At 31.6% G+C, this 25,067-nt stretch overlaps 1 protein-coding gene across 1 annotated transcript; it reads left to right on the forward strand.

The window, feature by feature from the left end:
• The first annotated feature begins 1,078 nt into the window (after positions 1–1,078).
• LOC145329545 (SMAD family member 3-like) lies at positions 1,079–19,668 on the forward strand. Its single transcript, XM_080173818.1, has 19 exons — positions 1,079–1,178; positions 1,572–1,627; positions 1,973–2,042; positions 2,213–2,281; positions 2,532–2,573; positions 5,712–5,750; positions 6,165–6,283; positions 10,474–10,552; positions 10,817–10,872; positions 11,905–12,024; positions 12,595–12,738; positions 13,566–13,716; positions 14,110–14,156; positions 14,524–14,618; positions 15,104–15,214; positions 16,184–16,292; positions 17,183–17,218; positions 17,513–17,585; positions 17,925–19,668. Exons 1-19 carry the CDS (start codon positions 1,170–1,172, stop codon positions 17,973–17,975), a joined length of 1,476 nt encoding a protein of 491 aa, XP_080029944.1. The 5' UTR covers positions 1,079–1,169; the 3' UTR covers positions 17,976–19,668.
• The last annotated feature ends 5,399 nt before the right edge of the window (positions 19,669–25,067 follow it).

Genomic DNA, 25,067 nt, shown 5'->3' on the forward strand with positions numbered 1-25,067 from the left:
TGAAGGGAATTAGACACAATTGCAACATCATTTTAATACTTGTGTTTTGATCGGAATTATTAAGTGATTTGGTTAGTTAATAGTAAAGACTGATATAAAATAATTAAATATTTTTAATTGTACGTGTTAATTTACGTACATATATATATATATATATATATGTAAATGTAGTTTAGTTAAGAGTGTTGAGGATTTTTTTTAAAGAATATTATTTTTTACTTTTCTTACCTATATTTATTAGGAGTATTTTTGTTTTTAAAAAAACAACTATTGTTTATCGTTTCTCTGGTAATATGTCTAAATTATACTAACCACACCGGCATAAAAGGAGTTTAGTTATTTACACCGCATTGTTCTATATATATACTAGCGGCTTCGCCCCTAGCCTCTAGGGGCTTCGTCCTATGACGTAATAGGAAGTCAACCATCCTAAAGAGAAATATTCAAAAAAGTTATTCTTTGTTTAATTACTTTGTGGTAAAATTAAACCCAGGTTGTGCGCTGTATGCACAAAAATTTCAATTCATTAAAATTAAACCCAAGTTGTTCGCATACACAAAAATTAAAATTTTAAAAAAAATATTATTTTTTTTTTGGGGGGGGGAGGGGTGGGATTCATTAGGGCTTCGCCCCATGAAGCAGTGTGGTTCCCCCACCCCAATTACTGGTTTTTGTTTATTTTAAAGTTAGTATGTTTTTCAACCTATTTTAAAAAAATTACACTATTCTAAGACATGAAGATATATTTCGATTTTAGCAATCATTTTCAATTCATTTTGTCTCTTAGTGAAGTGAATCAAGCAAATTTAGCTTGGTCAGTTTAGAAAAATAAAAGAAAAATTTAAAATTTTGAAAGTGGGGATTTTTGGTTATTTTTTGGGGGGGTAATATTTTAGCGGTTTTACACCCCTTTCCACCTCCTCCACCTGAACTCTAGATCTTTGGGCACATTTTTCCATACTTTTCCATATATTCAATATACTAACTTACAAAACCGTGGTCTAATCTTAACAAAAATAAACTTTTAAAGTTTATCGGTGCAGAATTACGAAGAACATATTTGGACATTGGAGACCTAAGAGTGATTTATTGATATTTTAATTTCAGATTTGATTATAATAATCTTGCCATGTATGATCTTTAAGTGGAAACCTTGAAAATAATTCCACATGCCCTCAACAGGAAGCTAGTCACTTTGGAGCCTGTCAAAAATGTTATTTTTTTGTTGAAAATTTTTATGATTACAATTTCGCTGATGCTAATTGTTTTAAACAGAAAATAAAAAAAATGTTTGGGGGGGAGGTCATATTTTCCCAGGGGTGATTTCTCTTTGAATGGTTGAAGTACTACCCTTTCCCCGATAGTTATTAATCTTCCCAGATATTATGATATGCTATATTGTAAAGAGGAACGTTTAGCAAGATTCTTCGGTAAAAACAGACATTGACAGATAGACATTCTGTTACTTTTATACAAGCATATTAATATTGCATTAAAATCCCACAAAAATTACTAAATAGAGGAACAATTAAAATTTTGTAAAAGCTCCAAGTTGATTAGCTTTACTATATACAGAACCAAAGATGGACGGAGTTCTGAAAGAATTTCTTCACACCACGTCATCCAGGTTAGTAATACTTGCTACGGAGCGTAGCTACTTTTGCATTCACTTCACATATATTATTTCTTGCATTTTAACATATGCTAGATTTAAATCCAAAACTTTACGGACGGCGCGGTGAAGATTGAGATGGTATTTATTGGGCTGTTCTACGAAAAACATATACAAACTGGTTTATAAGGACAAATTGGGCAACTTTTCTACTTTAATGAAACTTGTTTTGTAACCTTTTTTTATGGTAAAGCAATTGAAAATATTCTAAAAACGGTACAATAAAGGAATATTTGGATGGGCCTTCTTTTATTAACTTATCTATTCTTTAGCTAATTAAGTAAATTTTCTTCTCTTTAGACTTCCGTTCACATCACCTATAGAAAAGCGATTGCTTGGCTGGAAGAAAGGTGATTACAAAACCGAACAGGTAAATGATGAAATACTATTGAAATCAATTTCTTTTCATTAAAATTGTGAACATATTTATACTCGGAAGGTAGGGATTATGGCCTTCTAGATGCTAGATTTTTCATAGTTTGTTTTATCCTCTCTTTTTTATATCAAAAATACATTAAATGATTTCTATTTGTATTTAAGGAGGAGAAATGGTGTGAAAAAGCAGTGAAAAGCCTTGTCAAAAAGCTGAGAAAAAGTAATGGACTGGAGGTGAGTTTATAATAGTATTTTTTGTTCAGTATTAAAGCTTCTCTTCATGTTTTGATCTATTGTCTATATATTGAATATTGAATAACATCAAGCACTTACTGTATTACTAGTGTTACTCACAATATTATACAACTAGGTATCGACCATTATATCTAAATATTTTATTAGGTAAAGAAAAACTTTTGTGCGGTAACAATGTTACGATGTCACAGAATTTTTTTTAGTATTATAATATATTTTCTTGTTTTAGGAGCTTGAAAGAACACTCAGTACAGGGGATTACAATTCAAAGGTAAAAATAGTTTAGAAACAAAAATGGAGGTGGTAAGACCACCAGCAAAGCATTCTCACATTGGGTCGTTTGATGAATTTCTTTTCATGTACCATTATTTAACAATGGAAATGAGTGGGTCAAAATTATGGACAAAATAATTTTAGTGTAGTTGCGCTTCTGATAGTTATCTTTTTTTACTAGCGGTTTCGCCCCTAGCCTGTAGGGGCTTTGCCCCAAGAGGTTTGATCAACCTATTTTTGTTTTATCTAAAGAAGGTGTCTTAACTTTATTGTTTTTTATTTAGAATAGCTAGCCGGTTCTTTTAGTAAGTAGTAGATGTAAAATGGTCCATAGAATTTAAATATGCAATCGTTTTTTTTGTAAACCTCTTATTTTTGAAGTAATTTAAGTTTTTTTTTTAAAATAATTAAGTCGGTTTTAGGGTATTGAAACGCAACAAAATAAAAGAAGAAAATTGCCAGTATGAACAAAATAGTAAGATCTTTAATTTGACATCTTACTTAAAGTTCTGTTGAGTAATTATTGAAATAATTTATTATTTTAACCTCGGTTTAATAAAAACTTTAAACTTAAATATTTTCTCACACAGACATAAAAAATATGGGTTCATATATACCTTTAGAATCAGAAAAATATTACGAATCCATTCTAAGCAAAATTGAAAAAAAATAAAATTGGCCTAAAATATTATATTTTTACAGGCAACACTTAACTGTAACTATTAAACTAGCCAATCAAAAATCTCAAAAATTGACAAATCAAGAAGCTTCAACTCTAAATTAACCAATAGAATTGACAAAAAAAAAAGGATAATGTTCATACAATATATACAATAGATACTACAATAAAAATAGTGATACTTACATAACATGTAAAGAATGAAAAATTATGAACAAATATGCTTCAGTCTGTTTATAAACTTCAAAACAATGCAGTTAAAAATGCATTATTGTTTCTTGTGTTTAAAAAATATCGGTTACAGTGTATGTACATTTGTTTAGGTTTTGTTCAGGTTTTGTTTAAGTCAACCCTTAATAGCCGAAAATTATGATTCTTAAAATAAACTTATATTTTTAATTATAATTTTATAAAACTTTTTCAATTTTGCTTAGAATGAATTCGTAATATTTTTCTCATTCTAAAGTCATATATAAACACATATTTTTTATGCCTGTGAGAGAAAATATTTAGGTTTAAAGTTTTGATTAAAACGAGGTTAAAAAATAGATTTTTTCAATAATTACTCAACAGAATTTAAAAAGTAAGGTGTCAAATTAAAGATCTTACTATTTTTGTTCATACTGGCAATTTTCTTCTTTTATTTTGTTGCGTTTTAGTACCTTAAAACCGACTTAATTATCTTTTTAAAAAACTTAAATTACTTCAAAAATAAGAGGTCTACAAAAAAACCGATTGCAAATTTATATTCTATGGACCATTTTACATCTACTACTTACTAAAAGAACCGGCTAGCTATCTATAATACAAAGTAGAACGATGTCTGTCCGTCTGTCTGTCCGTCTGTCCGTCTGTCCGTCTGAAGCTTAAGATCTCGGTAACCACTGAACCGAATGGATTCTACTCTTCAGGGTATATACCTATTGGTCCTGCGGTGGTTTTAAGCTATTTTCTTGGGGGGTGGGACACCCCCAACCCCCCCAAAAACAAAAAAATCCCCCCCATTTTTTTTTTTTTTTTTTTTTTTTTTTTTTTTTTGGTGAAGAATTCTTTTGTAGAAATATTCTTTTGAAGAAGAATTCTTTTGTAGAAGATTTCTTTTGTAGAAAATTTCTTTTGTAGAAGATTTCTTTAATTCTTCTTATTTTTTTTTTGAATTTTTTGTTGTTGTCATCTCTTGTGGCGGATCTATAATACAAAGTAGAACGATGTCTGTCCGTCTGTCTGTCCGTCTGTCCGTCTGAAGCTTAAGATCTCGGTAACCACTGAACCGAATGGATTCTACTCTTCAGGGTATATACCTATTGGTCCTGCGGTGGTTTTAAGCTATTTTCTTGGGGGGTGGGACACCCCCAACCCCCCCAAAAACAAAAAAATCCCCCCCATATTTTTTTTTTTTTTTTTTTTTTTTTTTTTTTTTGGTGAAGAATTCTTTTGTAGAAATATTCTTTTGAAGAAGAATTCTTTTGTAGAAGATTTCTTTTGTAGAAAATTTCTTTTGTAGAAGATTTCTTTAATTCTTCTTATTTTTTTTTTGAATTTTTTGTTGTTGTCATCTCTTGTGGCAAAGCCCCTAGAGGCTAGGGGCGAAGCCGCTAGTTCTAAATAAAAAGCAATAAAGTTCAGACAGCTTCTATAAGAAAAATCAAAAAAAAAATTGAGGGGGGGGTTTTGGGGGGAGGGGGGGGGTAGTCGACCCCCCTTTTTAAATTTTAGTTTTAAAAAAAAAAATTTGGGTGGGGGTTATTTTCATTTTTTGGGGGGGTTGGGGGTGTTCCACCTCCCAAGAAAATAGCTTAAAACTATCACAGGACCAGTAGGTATATTCCCTGAAGAGTAGAGCCCAATCGATTCAGTGGTTACTGAGATCTTAAGCTTCAGACAGACAGACAGACAGACAGACGGATAGACAGACAGACATCGTACTACTTTGTATTATAGATGGAAAGATTATTTTTTTAGTGGATTTTTCCAATGCAGTAGTGTTGACAGGAATTTTTTAGGGGGCGTGAGTCATGTGTAAGCAAAATGGGGTGGCATTCATTTCCAATTTAATTTAGAGGTGTGTTAACACTCCCCTACTGCTCATTCTTGTCTTAATGGTATTTTACATTTAAATTTTAAACGTTTACCTACCTATTTATTTTAATCATTTTATTGTGCTCCATTACGAAAAATGCTAAATAGTAAGCAACTCTACAAGTTAATTTAGTCAAGGACAATATTTTTAAAACTATGATAACTTTATCGTAGAAAATGTAATACAAGTCACCTGTTTTTGTTTTTGTGTATTCTCTCTTTCAATACATTTATTTTTTATTTCCTCGATTTTCCGCTTTTAATATTTAAGACCATTGTTAAATGTAACAGTTTAGACTTAAATTGGATTCATCTTCTTTTAGTTTAAAACTTTGTATAGTTTTAATTTTGTGATAATAAAGTTTTATGATATTTCAGTGTGTGACAATTGCACGATCTTTGGACAGTCGGCTTCAGGTAATAAATACCATATTTTATTCCAGGGATTAAGTGATAATGTTTTAATTTTATTTAATTAGGAATTAGTGTTTTATAGGGTAGAAACAATTTAATGAACAAAATTAAAACTTAATCTACAAGGGGCATTCATCAATAATGGTTCAAAAGCTCCTTTTTTGCAGGGCTTTAGGTACATGATTAAAGTAAAATGTTAAAATGTAAGTAAAAATGCAATAGAATCTATGTAAGTATACCTAGTTAGAAAAGAATTATTATTAAAAATTTTTTAATTTTTATATTTGGACCGTTTTGATCAAAATTTACCCTCATATTATTTATTACAACACCCCCTCCCTACGTCCCCCTTTCTGAGTTAAAAGACACACATTTAAATATTTTTGTGTTAAACATTGCACAGACTGATTTCTTCAGGTTGGTACAAAGAAAGGACTGCCGCATGTCATCTATTGTCGACTATGGAGGTATCCAGACCTGGGCTCACACCATGAATTAAAACCTGTTGAACACTGTCAGTATTCCTTCCATCTCAGGTATATAAACAACATTGATATTTTAGTCATACTCACTGCGAATTTTAAAAGAAAAAAAGTTGACCCTAAAAATTTCACCTTAAAGTGATACTTTTCTAATAGTTTATAGTCCACTAAGTCGTAAGCAGTAAGAATTCAAATCCATTAAGTCCCTTCTAACGAGATATTGGCAACTTTTTGCACACATTTTCGCAAACTGCAATTATTTCCTTTATTTGAAGTTTTGGATAATAACATTTTCACAAAAGTTTTCAGTATTAATCATTTAAGATCCATTAAAAATTTGCAATTTAATGGTAAAAAAGAATATTTTTTGCTTTTTGATAGCCTGAATGTGTTTAATTTTGTTTTTTATATAATCTATTCTTTGAAAAGACATGCATATTCTTTCAGATTTGAAAAAAATAAAAAATCGGAATTAATCAAAATTTATCTATAGCCTTTGACAGGGTTTCGGATCCGGATCCGCAAGGATCCGCATATTTTTGAGTCCAAGGATCCGGATCCGCAAAAAAATGCGGATCCGGATCTGGATCCTTAGACTCCAAAAAATGCGGAAAAAATGGAAAAATCTACCTAAATTTATATAAAATCTCAGACATTCTCTTGATGAGAGCCAATCTTTAAGGTTTAGGTTCAGACTTGAAAATTAAAAGTATTTTTGACTTCGAATTAAAGAATAAATTTTTTTTGAAAAATTTGGTGATTTTATTTTTATTGTCAAAGATCCGGATCCAGTAGGATCCGGATCCGCACTGACCAACTTTTGAGGATCCGGATCCGGATCCGCATAAAATCAATGCGGATCCGAAACCCTGGCCTTTGCAAAATACTTTTGATATTTTTAACCTATAGGGTAAGGGGGGGGAAGTTTCGGTAAGGGGCTATTCTCGGTAATTTCGACCTACCTTCATTAAATGACCTTTTTCTCCATGTTCCTTTCAAAATGACAGAAAAAAACATAAAAGCAAATTTGTTCCTTATTAAATTGCCTACAAAAAAGTATAAAATGAATTTTTTGTGAGATGAATATTAAGGGTACTTATTGGGTCTCAAAGTCGGACGAAAAATTTTTTTTTTCCAAAAATTTTTTAGTAGGTGTGTAAAGATCGACCTACACAAAAATTGGTAAGACCTAGAGCTGATCTGAAAAACTTTTTGAACTAGAAATTGCCCGCTTTTTCCAAATCCGTTGAGAGCTTTAAAATCGGGTTAATATTTTTTTCAAAAATGACCAAAGTTGGCGCCGGTGGAAAAATCGGTAATTTCAAAAGAAATTAAAATTCAACTTTTAAGGTCATGTTTTCATGTTTTCTTTTGTCAAATCTATTATTCCATATGGACTTTTTAAGAATTAGGCCTAAAAATGAATAGAACAGATAAAAAACAAAAAAAAAATTAATTTTATTTTTTGAATCAAAATTTTGCGAGGAAAAAATCAAAATTTCTGGTCCTTAGAAAAAAAAATATTTTTGACATAGGAGGAATAGTCCGATCTTTATGAATTTTTTTGTGGTTAATCCCAATCACCTATACTAATTATGATTTATTACGCTTGATTGGTCGTTTGGCCTTTTTTCATCGATTTTTTTAAGGTTAAAATGTAGTCAAGATTTTTTGCAAAGATGACACTTTTGCTTCAAATTCAATTTTTGAGGTCAATTTTTAATCAATTTTCATGTTTTTTTTGGCTAAATCTATAGTTCAATGTGAGCTTTTTTAGGATCAGGCCTAAAAAGTAATAAAATACGTTTTTTTCTTATACTAATTTTAAGTTTTTTAAAAAAAAATTTTCGAAAAAAAAATCGAAAATTCGCGTCTTTCAAAAAAAATCATTTTTAACATAGAAGGAATAGTCCGATCATTATGAAACTTTTTGTGGATAATCCCTATAACCTATACTAATTATGATTATTTATGTTCGACTGGCCGTTTGGCCGTTTTTCATTGATTTTTTTTAGGTTGAAAAAAATTACCGATATTTCCCCCGGTGGTGGGGAAATATCGGTAACTTTTTTGCGGTCAATTTCGGCCAACTTCTAAAAGTCCTAGGATAATGTCCTTTTAGGACCTGATAGTCCTTTCTGTAAGCTTTCTACTGGTCTTGGTTTCATTTGAAAATATTAATATTTACCCCATTTTTTTTCAAAAAAACCGAAAAAAACCGAAATTTCCCCCCCCTTACCCTATAATCAATAAAATCAATGAAAAATAAAAAAGTTTTATAAAACTAACTTTTGGAAAAGGTTTAAGATAACTTCATAAAATTAGCATTTAAGTAGGATATTTTTCTTGTCTATTTTGAAAATGCAAATTAAACATAGTTAACGAATATTTAATTAGCAAGAATAGTAATAAAATATTTCAATAACTACTTAAACCTTTTTGTGGCTATGTTCTTTATTTAAACAGAATTTCTATTTTGTCAGAATTATAAAAATAATGAAATATTTTCAAACAAGATTGCAAAATAAACGTAATTTTATCAAACTTCCTCATAGTTTTTAGAAGATATTGTTGTAAAATATTAATTATCAAAATAAAATCTTTAATTTACAATGTTTAAAACACCTAAAAGTAAATTCTAAGCAAAATTAGATTTATTCTCTAGATTTAGAGTAGCTGCGCTACTTAAAAAAACATCTAGTATTGAATCCTATCAGCTGATCAAAAATCAATAGTCATAAATTGGGGGTTTACAGATATCTAAACATATATATATACCTTACAGATTTATTTTTAAGATGGAATGTAAAGTATATTATATGAGATGTCATTTAGTCAAATTTTAAACAAAATAATTTTCATTAATTCATTAACAAAAAATAATGTTATAAATTTAAACTCACAAAGAGACTATTGTGTATTTTAATATTATGTTCTGTCTGCAATCTAATTCAAAACAAACTCTTTCTCTCATTCAAGTCAGGGATGATTTTAGTACCAAAAAAAATAAAGCAAATTGAAATACTTTTGATTTAATTTGATATTATCTTACAATATTTTTTTATATATATAATTTAAGAAATATATTAATGATAGTTTTACCTGTCACAAAGACGACATATAAAAACAACACCCTTATAAGGAAATTAAAATTAATATTCGAAATTTTCAAATTCATTTTATGCTCAAGAAGGAACGAGAAGGAATTGAATCTCAACATTAATTTGTTATTTTGCTTGTATATTTATCATATTTCTTTACAGTTTATTGGTAAAGTTTGGTAATACTTTATTTCGAGTCTATGCCATTGTGTACTAGAGATGTTGAAAATTTTATGAAATAATGTTATGTCCAACTTTTATTAAAAATAGTAGAATTATGTAGGGGAAACAATGTATTGCAAAGTTAAGACTCCTAGACACAGTAAACAAATTTAGGCAAGTTGGAGATTGTCCATAGGCAAAGCGTTAGCAACCAGCAAACCCCTCATTTCGATCTCTTATTTGCAATTTAATCAAATCATAATTATTTACAAAATTACAACTTTATAAATTAACAGTTGGCTTGACAGAAATAAATCCATCATAAGTTACTTTTAATCAAGATAGACAATAAATTAATAACTATGGACCATTTTGTGTTCCCTGTCTCTAATGGAGGTGAGAAAAATGGACCAAACCACTCAAATACATTTATAAAGCTTCGCTAAAGTACTACGGAAATTTCCAAGATCTAAAAAACCTTAGCTAAGGTACTACTTTATATAATAGAATTATATTTAGACGTGAACAAGTATGTGTAAATCCATACCATTATACCAGAGTAGAAACTATAAATATTATATTTAGACGTGAACAAGTATGTGTAAATCCATACCATTATACCAGAGTAGAAACTATAAATATAATATTTAGACGTGAACAAGTATGTGTAAATCCATACCATTATAACCGAGTAGAAACTATAAATATTATATTTAGACGTGAACAAGTATGTGTAAATCCATACCATTATAACCGAGTAGAAACTATAAATATTATATTTAGACGTGAACAAGTATGTGTAAATCCATACCATTATAACCGAGTAGAAACTATAAATATTATATTTAGACGTGAACAAGTATGTGTAAATCCATACCATTATAACCGAGTAGAAACTATAAATATTATATTTAGACGTGAACAAGTATGTGTAAATCCATACCATTATACCAGAGTAGAAACTATAAATATTATATTTAGACGTGAACAAGTATGTGTAAATCCATACCATTATAACCGAGTAGAAACCCCAACTCTACCCCCAGTCATGGTTCCAAAGGTAAGAAATAAGGACTAGAAACAAGAATAGTTACTTCCATCAATAGCGGAACAGATCTTTAGTTAATAAATTTTTAAAAATGCCTTTTTCAAATGGGAAAGGGTTAAAGCAAGGATTTTAAGGTATTTTATAGTCTAGTGTTAGTCGTAGGCAATTCAAAACTTTTTTTAAGCGGTAGCTAGTAGCTAGTCAAGAGCACTTTTTCTTTTATGTAATACTTATGTAAAGAAAAATAATTTTTCGATAATTAGGATTTTAATTTAGGTCCCTCGAGAAATACCCTCAACTCTTCCAGAGGTTCCAAGTCTTGATAAACTTAAGTAAGTTTCATTTTTACCCTTTTCACATTTTGCCTAGATATGTTGAGTCTGTTTTACTCGATGACGTTTTTAACATAAAGGGAAATTCCTTGGCTAAACTGCAGGTGCAATTCGTTAACATTTAGATATTTAAAATAAGTAGAAAGAATACCTAAGTAAACAAATAAACATTTCTTAGTCTTTACAGTATTTTACAGGATGGTTACTTAGGTTGATAAAAAGAAAACAAAGTCAGAATTTATGAATTTTTTTTTACATCGTTGCCTCGAGAATTTTATGCAAATTAGATACCTATTAATGAAATGTGCAAGTTTTTATTTTTTTTTTGCAATTTCTTTGGAGTTAATGAAACGTCTAATTTTATGAAATACCAGTGTTACGTTGGTTTTCCCTTACAAAATTCTTAAGAATAAAATACTTCGTAGATATTAGAAATGAAAATATTATTTTTTGTCTAGAATGGGAGATTTAATTTCAAAAGATCTATTGTGATCATTTTTTACATTCGTCAGAAATAATATTCAAATATGAATTTGCATTTTTGAACTGTCGTTTTCAGTATAGCGAAACTACCTTTTTTCTTTTAAATATTCGTTCGTTAGTTAATCAGAAAGAAATTTGTTTATCTCGATTGCCTGACTGCTTCTTAGTTTTTGTTATTGTGGTGAATCCCTAGGCTTCTTGATGACTTTTAAACATCTTCTTTGTTGTCCTTTTGTTTCTGTTCTACGCTTCATTTAGATGTTTTCATTCTTGTTTCTTTATAAGAAGTACATAAATAAATGTAGGAAGTTTTTGCGAGTTAAAGTAATATTCATTGAAAAATACTCTGGTATGTAGAAGTATGTATGATTATTTAAGAACTCTCCCCAATAAAATTTAGATTTGAGACCATAAGACATAAGTCATAATACTAAAAGGTTGGTTATCACCTATTCTGTTATACTTGATCAATATGGAATAAAAACAATGAAAATTTCAACATTAAATTTACTCTGAGGTGTATTTGTGTTAATGAATAATAACTTTTAGTAACTGTTTGAGTAACCTTGCTGGGGGAACAAGTTTGGTGACCTTACCTGGGACACCAACCACATCAGCAACCTCGGGCTATATGACAGAAGAATCCACGGGAAGTGCATCACCATTAAAGTAAGTCTTGCCCCCCTCCCCCCCCCTAAGAAAACTGTGACTGCGATTTGTTTTATTTGTAGATGCTGAGTAAATATTGTATGTTAAGTTACCAACTACGGAAAGAGCAGAAAGGGAGTGGGCATTAGGCTGTAAATTATACTTATCCCAAAGTTTAAAATCCCGTTCTTGATCTGATTGTACTAAAAAAGCAGTGTCTAAACTTTTCCACCAAATATTTTGTAGAAAGAATTATTTTCTTTAAAATGATTGAGGATGTAATTTAAATTATCGTTTATTGTCTTATCACTGAGGATCATGGAGAAAGAAATGATCATTTAGTGTAGTTAGAAACGGCATATATAAAGAAAATGCGAAAATGCTATGTTAATAGTTTGTTTCAATGAACTAACTACGACCCCTCAAATATGTTTTAAGTGTCCTCCAATTTGTTATGATTGTTATTTTTAAATGGAAACCAACCTTAACAAATATTCTACATTTTTCTATAGCCTTAATGCTAAAGGCTTAATTTCTATGGACGATTTTATCCCAGTTCTTGCTCTAATAAAGATAATTTTACTTTTATAGTCAAAGAATGTTGGAGGAGCCGTCAATCGCGCCGTTGCCATCTCCAGTGCCCCTGCCCTCCCCAGAATCTACTCCCGGGGGTGGGATACACTCTCCACACAGTGGTGCAAGCGCAGGAAGCTCCTCTACAACTAGCAGCACAGCAGGAACAAATACTTAAATCAAATTTTATATAGAAGAGTGTTAAATACTTTTAGGGCGTGTAAGAAATTAGGAAAATGGGGGGGAAATGACTCGCCTTTGTCATGTTTCTCCATTGGTGATTACTAAAAAGAATCGGAGAGAACTATGACAGTTAATCTACACCCCTTTTGTTCCTCAATATTTACATTCTATTAAAAGCAGAATATAACAAACCCCCCCCCCCCTAAAAATTTTAAGTTATTTGGTGTCTCTTGGCCTTTTCCTTTATCGCATAAGGGGCATCGTAGCTCAGTGGTAACGCACTGAGTTACGGTGATGAGAGTTCGAAATTAAGTCCCAATGTGGCAACTCGAATTCTCAGTTGAACATATTCACACAACTTCCCCTGGTTGTGTAAGAATGTAAATTATTAAATGGTTTGGATACTTAAGAGTCACGTACATAATAACTGTACAACCCTTATCCCAAGCTCCTCTGCGGAGAGCGTCATTCATTACGGTGACTTAATTTGGGACACCTGTCATACTCGGCGAGGGTGAGGTAATAAAGAGTAGCTCCCTTGAGACAGCGGGTCAAGGCATAATGTACTTGGGCGTGGAGCTTGATAGCCCCAGTGGCTATACAAAAGTGTCTCGTCCTTCTCCATGACTACTTAGGTCCAAACACTAAGAAACTATGGCTACACACACACACACACACACACACACACACACACACACACACACACACACACACACACACACACACACACACACACACACATGGAGAATACAAAAGATGTTTAGGTATATCATAGAACTTTTCTTTGAAAGTATTTGTGCTTGTGTAGGAATGCCGCCAGGTACAACTAATGGAGGCACTGTACAGGCTGGAGGCCTGGAGCTGGAACCTGTTATGTACTGTGAACCTACATATTGGTGCAGTGTCTCCTACTATGAGATGAATACGAGGGTTGGAGAAAATTATCATGCTTCACAGGTTGAAATATTATTCTAAGTTTTGACATTAGATGATTTTTTAAAATGCTGTTGAATATTTTTAATCTCTTTCCCCATTAGCGGAGACAACTTTGGGTGTATCAGTGAATTTTGATTAGTCCGTCATTAAGTTAAGTGTTTAAACGTTTCAACCATTAATTTTAATTTACATTTTATTGTTTTCATCTTAACATCATTCTACACATGTCACAGTCTTCAATTGTCATGTGCGCCATCAAATGCTTTGTTTTAGTTCAACGTGCATTAAATCATTGATATCATATAATATCTATTAAACATTCACTCTTTCCTATTAAATGTAATTCCAGAACTTTGGATGGATTTTATTCATACACACATAAGGTTACATATCATTATGTAATTTTTATATCAGGACAGTGTTACAGTTGACGGATTCACAGATCCAAGTTCTACTGACAGGTAAAGCATACTATCTATTTTACTAAAATATAGGTGGAGAATGTTGAAAAATGAAATCAAAGATTTAAATTGGAAATATTTGTTTGTAAATAGAGAAAGTCGCTCAATGTGACGTCATAAAAATTAGGGAGATGAGAGGAGAAGTGGGAAAGAAACCTTCTAAAAAAAAAGATTGATAAGACTCATTTTTATGACGTCACATGTCTTTTTTTTAGCGACTATATCCATTTACATTTGTATGAAAATTAAAATTTTACTTGTGCTGGTATTTTCACCCTTAAGGATTTTTTTTATTTGGAGGGGGGGGGGGGGTCCTTTTGGTACTGACAGACAAAATCTTACCTTACATAAAATGTCTTATTTCTAGATTTTGCTTGGGCCTGCTGTCAAATGTTAACAGAAACAATGTTATTGAACAGACAAGAAAGAATATTGGACGTGGTGTCAGGCTTTTCTATATTGGTAACTTTTTGCTTATTATTGGTTTATGTTTATACAAACACGTAGCTCTATAGGTACTAAAGATTGTTAAAATACTCACTTTATCTATACCTAGTAACTTTGATTAAGTAAGTTGAGAAAAGAATAGTTTAAAGGTAATTACCTAAATAAGGAAATGCGATACCTTGGTATTTTCTAAATTCTAATCTTTTTTTTACCTTAAAGAATAAGGTCAAATTAAACTTCTTTATGTGATCACCTAAAAGTTCATAAGTTAAATAGATATGATATTTTAATGGGATTAATTATCTATTTAACATCTGCAATCAACACAAGTAGATGTAAAGAAAGTCGGCGGCAGTTTTATGTACTCATTAACAAACGCAGCAAAATATCCTTAAAATAAATATTGTTCGTAAAAGTCCTATTTAAAACAGAATTGATTTAATGATTAGTTTGTAAGAAAAGATTGAAAAAAAATAAATTACATTTAAGTAATTGTTAAGGTGGTGAAGTGTTTGCTGAATGTTTATCTGACTCATCCCTCTTTGTTCAATCACCCAACTGTAATCAACAGTATGGATGGCATCCAGCTACTGTCTGTAAAATACCTCCAGGTACATAGATACAAAGATAGACAGGTAGATAAGCAGATAGACAGACAGACAGATAGACAGACAAACATCACACTCATATTAACAGTATGGTTGGCATCCAGCTACTGTCTGTAAAATACCTCCAGGTACATAGATACAAAGATAGACAGGTAGATAAGCAGATAGACAGATAGACAGACAAACATCACACCCATATTAACAGTATGGGTGGCACCAAACAACTGTCTGGTAAATACCTCCAGGTACATAAATACAAAGATAGTCAGGTAGATAAGTAGGCAGACATACAATCCAATTAACAGTATGGTTGGCATCTAGCTACTGTCTGTAAAATACCTCCAGGTACATAGATACAAAGATAGACACGTAGACAAGCAGATAGACAGACATCACATTCCGGTCAACAGTATGGGTGGCACCAAGCAACTGTCTGGTAAATTAGATACAAAGATAGACAGGTAGATAAGCAGGCAGACATACACTCCAATTAACAGTATGGTTGGCATCCAGCTACTGTCTGTAAAATACCTCCAGGTACATAGATACAAAGATAGACAGGTAGACAAGCAGGCAGACATACACTCCAATTAACAGTATGGTTGGCATCCAGCTACTGTCTGTAAAATACCTCCAGGTACATAGATACAAAGATAGACACGTAGACAAGCAGATAGACAGACATCATACTCCGGTCAACAGTATGGGTGGCATCCGGCTACTGTCTGTGAATACCTTCTGGTGCATATTATTATATAGACAGGTAGGTATGTATACAAAAAGGTAGTAATCAACAGCTGCTATATACCCCTGTATTGATAAAAATAAGGCATTTATTACTTAGGTACAGACAAAGTAAACAAAAATAGTCGCAGCAGCATAGTAAAGACACCATTCAATGATTCGATACTCCCTAGAAGTACCACCACTAGACTGTTGCCACTTCCTCCCAATAGTTTATTGTTTGTTTAGGTTGTAACCTGAAGATATTCAACAACCAACAGTTTGCCAGTTTACTGTCCCAGTCAGTGAACCAGGGATTTGAGGCTGTATACGCCCTCGCCAGAATGTGTACAATAAGGTATTTTAAAGTATTTATATAGGCTATTTACTTTCATTCAAAACTTTATTTTGACCGAAAATCCCGTCCCCCTCGCCTTTTAATGTTTAAAATTATTTCTAGCCCCTGTTGGGTCCTTTCATTCAGGGGTACCATCCCATTGTGTCTTTTCTAACCTTTGATTTTAAAATGTGAAACCATAAAGGGGGGTGGGTAAAGGTCTCTGTACAGGTAAAAATAAAAAAAGTAATTTTTTTTAAAAGTTACAAATCAACTTATAAAACAAAATACCTATGCATCTTTTTTCTTCAAATATGTGAATAACATTAAAAAAGATGCATATTTTGTTTTATAAGTTGACCTGTAACTTTTTAAAAAAAAAATATTTTTTTTATTTTTACCTGCACAAAGACCACCTGGAAGCCTGCAGCTCCGGAACCTGGAGGTCTATCCAAAAAATCTTAAAACTTCGTGAAATTCATTATATTAGAATGATTTTATCTCTAATAACCTATCCTCTCAGTCCAAAGATAAAGCCTAGGTGCCAGCCAGGTTTACGCAAATATGTCAAAACTCCCCCCCCCCCCCCCCCTGATATAAAAGTTTAAGAAAAGAAACAGAATGATTTCTTACTTACAAAGGGTAATCCTATTATATAAAGTATTAAGTTTTTATTTTGTCTGAAGCTTCAGATTTCCATAACAACTGAAGGAGTGAATCTGCTGACTTATCCATTAAAGGGAAGCTTCACATAGGGCCTTGGATATACATAACTGCTGTTTATTTTCATGCCTTTTTTTGCCCTTTTCTACTCCTTCTATTGTAAAACTCTAGGTATAATGAATACAGCCGCTTGTATAATTATAAAGCTATGACAACTTTGTTTTGTTGATATCTTTATATCTTTTCAGAATATCGTTTGTGAAGGGATGGGGAGAAGAGTATAGGTAAGTTATATAGATTTTCTACTTTTTTCCAGGTTTCAATATTTTTTCTACACTTCTGAAAAGACTACGTATTACGTCAATCATTATTTTCATTTATTTTTTAATTCATTAATGCTTGTAGCTGTTAATACATTGCTTCCAAATCAGTTGCTGTACTTTCATTTTGTCGGCTGAGTTGTGCAAAAATAAATTTTTCCATACATAATGAATGTTATCTAAGTTGGCTATTAAGTATTAACGTATAAAAAAATTTGTTTTTACTGGCCATTTATATTAATTTGGTTATTTTTTAAGACGAAAAACCGTGACATCCACACCTTGTTGGATTGAACTACATCTGAATGGGCCCCTTCAATGGCTTGATAAGGTAGGCACAAATCAAATATAACAATTTTTATTCTCAGATGTTAGTGAGGTGAAACGTTGGTGTTTTATCATCAAATACAGCCAATTATCCAATTTTGCCTTCTTTCAATAAAATTTAGCAATATTTGTCACTCTTAATGCAGTTTTATTCTCACTTGAATTTGGCATATTTTAATTAGGAATAAATACTGGTTGTTGACTGAGATTTTTTTTTGTGACATATGTAGCAAAAATATGTATATTTTCAAGATGCTAATTACTTTTTAAAATATTGGTAGACAAAGATTTTACTAAAAGTGGTTCATTTGTCAACTCTGTTGTATTTAATATTTATTTCTAGGTCTTGCAGCAGATGGGGTCACCTGCGTTGAAATGTGGATCTAACAGCTAAATATCATAAAGAAATACTTCAAAAATACATTTTAGATTCAATAATCTATTCCATAGTCATGAAGAATTGAACAGATTTTAAAAAAAAGAATTTTTGCCTCATGGTATTTATGCTCAGTAAGTGTAAAAAATACAAATGAAAATATTGTTTCATGTGAATATGGGTCATTTTTGTTTTTTATTGATATTTTATACTCTACCCAGATATAAACTTAGTCTTAAAGTTATCTTCCTTGGCTACTATGTGTCCTTGTACAAAATACTACTATAGTCAATTAGTTTCAGCTTCATATGTCTCTAAATGTTTTATGTTTTGTTATTGGTTGCTTTCATAACTTGGCTCTGAATTATTTAACAACGGCAATGTTTGTAGTAAAATATTTTAATATAAAAGAAAACTTGTTAAAATGATAAAGCAAAACAAATATTTTTATTTTAATATACTGCCTTTCTTAATTTTTGATTATAAAAGGTAAAAAAATAATTGAAAAATATTTCTTTTAAAATAAAGAAAAACATTTGTCCTATGTATGATATTTAAAACAAATAGGTAGAAAATATGTTGACAAACTAAAAATAACTATGTATATTATTAGACATAGCCACCTATAAAAGATTTCTAGTATGTAAAATCAAATCAAAATATTTTGCAATAACAGAACAGTCATGTGAATTAAAACAAATAGAAAACAAATTTATATTTTAATAAAGTCAAGTATTTTTAAATTAACTTAATACCTACAATTTAAACTTTTTACGGGCATGCAATACTTTTTTATGAATAGATGTTTGCATGAAAATATTTGAAATACCTCTTTTCTCAATAATATAATATGTACAATTTAAGGTGTAACTGTAGATAGTTGTAGAATGCTTTTTCGTCTGCTTTATATTTTCTACCATCATAGACGTGTGTGAAATAAAAAAAATATTTGAATATGAAGAGTGAATCTTTACATAATTTTATAAGCTTGAAAATATCCATTGTTACCCAACTTTTTAACTAATAAAAAGGCCCATGAACGAATGAGAGCATGGGATTTTAATCACCTTCCAGTGGTGATGTTAGACATTTTTGGTTCATATACTTGATTGATAAATTGAGCTAAATGAACAATAGAATTGAAAATATTTAAACATAAAAATGTTCTATTAAAAGCATCATTATTAGGTATATGAAATATAAAACAAAACTTTTTGGCACATGTCATACCTAACAAAAGGTATGATAATTTGTAATTATATAAAAAGAGGAGGGGGAGGGAGTTCTGACACTTTTGCGTAAACAGTGATTTTAGGCTTTGTCTCTGGAGTGAAAGGATAGGTTATTTCACAACCTGGAGGCCAAATTCAATTTTTTAAATATAGGGAAACAACATCCCAAAAGGAAACTTTTATTTGTGAAATAACCTTTCCTCTCACTCCGTTCATTTAACAATTTAACAGTAACCTAGTATGTTCAACCAAAAATGCTTGACATCACTACTTGAAAATTCTTAACGGCACTTGCTCTCGTTCGTGCATTTGTACCCTTTTAAATAAAGAGAAGGCAAAAAATTAGGGCTTTCAAATTATTCTTCGTATCTCTTCAATGGATAGTCCCTTCTTATTATAAGAATATCAATCTACGTTATACTTATATTTTAAAAACTAACACAATTTTATTTGTTAAGACTGAAAAAAAAACACAAAAACAACCTTTTTATAATAATAAATTATTTCGATTTTCTTAAAAAATAGGCAAGAGTTAGATTGCGGGGATGTTAATATGTAATTTACTTAATAAGAAGATATTAACTTAAACTATTGAAGTACATAATTTATTATCTTTTTATCTTTGTTATGATTGATACTTTATACATTGTTATTAAATATTATATATGACTAATTAAGTTTAAATTTTTAATAATGTACAAAAACTATTATTTTAACCCTTTTAAACTTACAGGAGATATTTTATTTATGATTTATGAAATTGTTGAAAGATATTATTTAACCTGTAAAATTTAGTTTAACAAATGTTTATTTTTATTTAGAATTAAGGACAGGGATAAATATTCATTAAAAAATAAATAGAAGAGGTGGTTATTATTGTAAAAATATTGCAATTAAAGGAATGTATAACGAGAAACGATTGAAAGGGTATAACTTAAAAATGTTGAAAAAAAACCTTGCGGTTAAAATAACTTTATAAGCAAGGTTCCATGATTTCATAAATCAAAATCTAAAATTAAATAATACCGCTGCCTTTCTCAAGATACAGCGTGGCCATATTCTTCAGTATACTGAAAATCTTCAGTATTCTTCAGTATTTGGAAATTGGGGCTTCAGTATTTTCAGTAAATACTGAATATTCAGTATTTGAAAATTTTATTCAGTATTTTTCAGTTTTTGGAAATTTTCATGATTCAGTATTTTCATTATTTCTTAAAGGGGGGGGGGGGGGGGCGTAATGACATAAGCTCTTAAACCGTGAGCAAAATGGTCTAAATATTGAGCTAGACCCTTCAAACTTGGTATATAAGCTTAGTCCTATAGGTATTACATCTAAATGGCAAAAAAATCCAAAAAATTTTATTTTTAGGTTAGGTTAGGTAAGAAAAACCCTGCGGAAATGGGGTTTTTAGGCTTTTTTTTGGTCTATTTTGATGTGGAGACTTGCCTTAAATTGTTTTTTCTTAGGGTTTTAACTTAAATACACTGTATCTATTCATATGGACATTATTTAAGATGATTCAGCAAGTCGGGGACTGACCCCAGGGGGCTAGGTGGGTGGCCCGCAGGGGTTAAGTTCATTTTTCCCAGTATATTTGTTGTGATACATCAAATTATAGGTTTTTTAGGTCAAGGAACTCAAATTCAGAGCTAAAATAAGCATTAGACTAATCTGAAGCTAGCCCCAGCGGGCTAGGTTGGTGGCCCGCAGGGGTTAAGTGCATTTTTTCTAATATATATCTTGTTATATATCAAACTATAGGTTTTTTAGGTCAAGAAACTCAAATTCTGAGCGAAAATTAGCATTAGACTGACCTAAAGCTAACCCCACCGGGCTAGGTTGGTTTTCTGCAGGGCTTAAGAGCATTTACCTAACCTAACCTAGAAACTTACTTATATTTTTACAGGTTTTTTTCTTGAATAAACTGTGTCTATTAATGAAGACTTTATTTAAGATGATCCAGCAAGTCGGGGACCGACCCCAGCGGGCTAGGTGGGTGGCCCGCAGGGGTTAAGTGCATTTTTCCCAATATATATGTTTCGATACATCAAATTAAAGTTTTTTTAGTCAGTTAACCCAAATTCAGAGCTAGAATTAGCATAAGAATAATCTGAAACTAGCCCCAGCGGGCTAGGTTGGTGGCCCGCAGGGGTTAAATGCATTATTTCCAATATAGATCTTGTTATATATCAAAATAAAGGTTTTTAAGGTCAAGAAACTCAAATTCAGAGCTAAAATTGGCATAAGACTTACCTGAAGCTAACCCCTGCGGGCTAGGTAGATTTTCTACAGGGCTTATGTGCATTTTACCTAACCTAACCTAGAAACTTACTTATTCTTTTTGGTTTTTTCCTTGAATAAAATGTGTCTATTAATGAGGACATTATTTTAAATAATCCAGCAAGTTGGGAACCGACCCCAGCGGGCTAGGTGGGTGGCCCACAGGGGTGTAGTGCATTTTTTCTAAAGTATGTGTTGTCATACATCAAATTATAGGTTTTTTATGTCAAGAAACTCAAATTCAGAGCTATTTTAAGCATTAGACTGACCTAAGGCTAACCCCTGCGGATTAGGTGGGTGGCCTGCAGGGGTAAATTTTCCAAATTATGTGTTGTTATACATCAAACTATAGGTTTTTAAAGTCAATTTGGAGCTAAAAAAAACACAACGCAACCTGATGCTAGTTTTTTTTGTGGTATGTGGTATACATTAAATTAAAAAATTGTATCCTATTAGCATATTAAATTCTTCCACTGCTAACATTGTACTATCAAAATTGAAATTCTTTCAAATATATGCCATATAAATGTAGTTTAACCAATTAACCAGGAAAAAATATGCAGTTCACTAAATTAAGTTCAAATGCATTTCGTGAAACTACCCCTTTGAATTTCTGGACCTAAAAAAACTATAATTTTATGTATGACAACTAAAAATGCACTTAACCCCTGCGGGCCACGCACCTAGCCTGCTGGGGTCTTAAATCTTAATGTTCTAATAAATAGACACAGTTTATTCCAGAAAAAAACCATAAAGAAACAAGTAAGGTTCTAGGTTAGGTTAGGTAAAATGCACTTAAGACTTGCAGGCAACCCACCTAGACCGCTGGGGCTAGCTTCAGATTAGTCTGATGCTTTTATTAGCTGTAAATTTGAGTTTCTTGACCTTAAAAACCTATAGTTGGATGTATGACAACATATACTTTTAAAAAAATGCATTTAACCCCTGAGGGACACCCACCTAGCCCGCTGGGGTCGGTCTTCGACTTGCTGGATCATCTGAAATAAGGTCCTCATGAATGGACAGTTTATTTGAAAAAAAAACCTAATAAAAAATATTAAATGTAAGTTTCTAGGTTAGGTTAGGTAAAATGCACTTAAGCCCTGTGGGCTACCTATCTAGCCCGCTGGGGTTAGCTTCAGATTAGTCTAATGCTTATTTCAGCTCTGAATTTGAGTTCTTTGACCTAAAAAACATATAATTGGATTTATCACAACATAGATATTGGGGAAAATGCACTTGACCCCTGCAGGCCACCCACCTAGCCCGCTGGGGTCGGTCTTCGACTTGCTGGATCATCTGAAATAAGGTCCTCATGAATGGACAGTTTATTCTAGAAAAAAAACCTAAAAAAATAATAAATGTAAGTTTCTAGGTTAGCTTAGGTAAAATGCACTTAAGCCCTGTGGGCAACCCAGCTAGCCCGCTGGGGTTAGCTTCAGATTATTCTAATGCTTATTTTAGCTCTGAATTTGAGTTCTTTGACCTAAAAAACATATCATTTGATGTATCACATCATATATATTGGGGAAAATGCACTTAGCTCCCTGCGGGCCACCCACCTAGCCCGCTGGGGCTAGTTTCAGATTATTCTTATGCTAATTCTAGCTCTGAATTTGGGTTAACTGACTAAAAAAACTTTAATTTGATGTATCGAAACAATTTAAGGCAAGTTTCCACATCAAAATAGACCAAAAAAGCCTAAAAACCCCATTTCCGCAGGGTTTTTCTTACCTAACCTAACCTAAAAATAAAAATTTTTGGATTTTTTTGCCATTTAGATGTAATACCTATAGGACTAGACTTATATACCAAGTTTGAAGGGTCTAGCTCAATATTTAGACCATTTTGCTCACGGTTTAAGAGCTTATGTCATTACGCCCCCCCCCCTTCCAAAAAAATTTGCATAAATAAGATGTTTATTTAAGTAGTTGATATCAGATTTTTTTCGGCGCTTCGCGCCTCACTTTACTTTCCTTTGAATTACCCTATAACTTTGTACATTAATTTTGCTTTTTTATGGTAATAATAGAATACTAATTTAATTAGACAACAACCATAATTAGCATAATAATAATTATTAATTATGGTTGTTGTCTTTCCTTCTTTTTAGATATTTTAGGTAAAGGTATGATATATGAAATTTTGAAATGAGGAATCATATAAAAACAAAGATGACAACATCCATAGGTAGATTTAAATGGTTTTTACTAGGGTTGGGCCGGATATCCGGTGTGGCCGGATATCCGGCCGGATATCCGGCCATTTTCAATATCCGGCCGGATACCGGATATTGAAACTATCCGGCCGGATATCCGGCTCTATAATTTTCTATACTTTACACCAAAAATCTCTGCTTTTTAAAATTTTAAATGGCTATAATTTTCTTATTATTGAAGCTAGAAGAACATTTTTTCTGAACAAGTTTAACTTTATGTAAATTTATAAAAGATTTCTGAAGAATTTTTTTTTTGCTACTTTAGTATCTGGTAATTTGGCCGGTTATCCGGCCGGATATCCGGTAATTTGGCCGGATATCCGGATATTTGCCGGATATCCGGCGTTAGCCGGATATCCGGCCGGTCACCGGATATCCGGCCGGTCACCGGATATCCGGAGTTTGAAATCAGCCGGATATCCGGTATCCGGTATCCGGCCAAAAAAGTATCCGGCCCAACAAATCAAGAATAGATTTATTGGATAAAATAAATATGAAACCTTGTTTTATTTTGTATGATGACCATGGTCAAAGTAAATTATATTAAAGATGCTCATAACAATGGGAAAAATTATTTTGATACTGATATCCCATAAAAGTTTGAAAATTGGATCAAAATAAACAAAGATCTTGGGAAATATGTAAAACATATAAAAATAGCCAAAAACCTGATAAAAAGCAGTCTGGCCGCCATGGTTGTTTTCTTAAAACAACAAAAAAATTAATTTTTAAGTCCATAAAATTTGGAAAATCGGACCATATACACTGAAGATATGGAAAAAAAGTGTTAAATATATTTATAAATAGCCTAAAACCTGCCAAAAAGGCAGTCTGGCCGTCATGGTTATTTCCTTTAAAGACGGGAAATTTAATTTTGATATCTACAACTGAAAAAATTTTGAAAATCGGACTGTAAACACTGAAGATATGGAGAAAAATGTTAAAAATATAAAAAAAACAGCCTAAAACCTGCTGAAAAGGCAGCCTGGCCGTCATGGTTGTCTTCTTTAAAAGACGGGAAATTTAATTTTGATATCTATAACTGAAAAAATTTTGAAAATCGGACCACACACTGAAGATATGGAGAAAAATGTGAAAAATATAAAAAGAGCCTAAAACCTACTAAAAAGGCAGTCTGGCCTTCATGATTGCTTCTTTAAACGACAAGAAATTTAATTTTGATATCTGGAACTGAAAAAGTTTTGAAAATCGGAACATAAACACTGAAGATATGGAGAAAAATGTGAAAAATATAAAAATAGCCTGAAAACCTGCTAAAAATCGGTCCGACCGCAAATGATGTTTTATAGTCAATTGTGCTCCTTAATAATGGGAATGTTGTCAAAAAAATTCAGCATTCTATCTTTTATAGGAGCTGA

Source organism: Acartia tonsa, chromosome 10 (assembly GCF_053477335.1).
Source record: "Acartia tonsa isolate MP-2025a chromosome 10, ASM5347733v1, whole genome shotgun sequence".
Taxonomy (NCBI): domain Eukaryota; kingdom Metazoa; phylum Arthropoda; class Copepoda; order Calanoida; family Acartiidae; genus Acartia; species Acartia tonsa.

What these genes read in the sequence shown, in the direction of transcription:
- LOC145329545 (XM_080173818.1), top strand. An exon ending in GGAAGTGCATCACCATTAAA is followed by an intron (nt 12,025 to 12,594) that starts GTAAGTCTTGCC and finishes TTACTTTTATAG; the next exon opens with TCAAAGAATGTTGGAGGAGC. An exon ending in TGTCAGGCTTTTCTATATTG is followed by an intron (nt 14,619 to 15,103) that starts GTAACTTTTTGC and finishes GTAATTGTTAAG; the next exon opens with GTGGTGAAGTGTTTGCTGAA.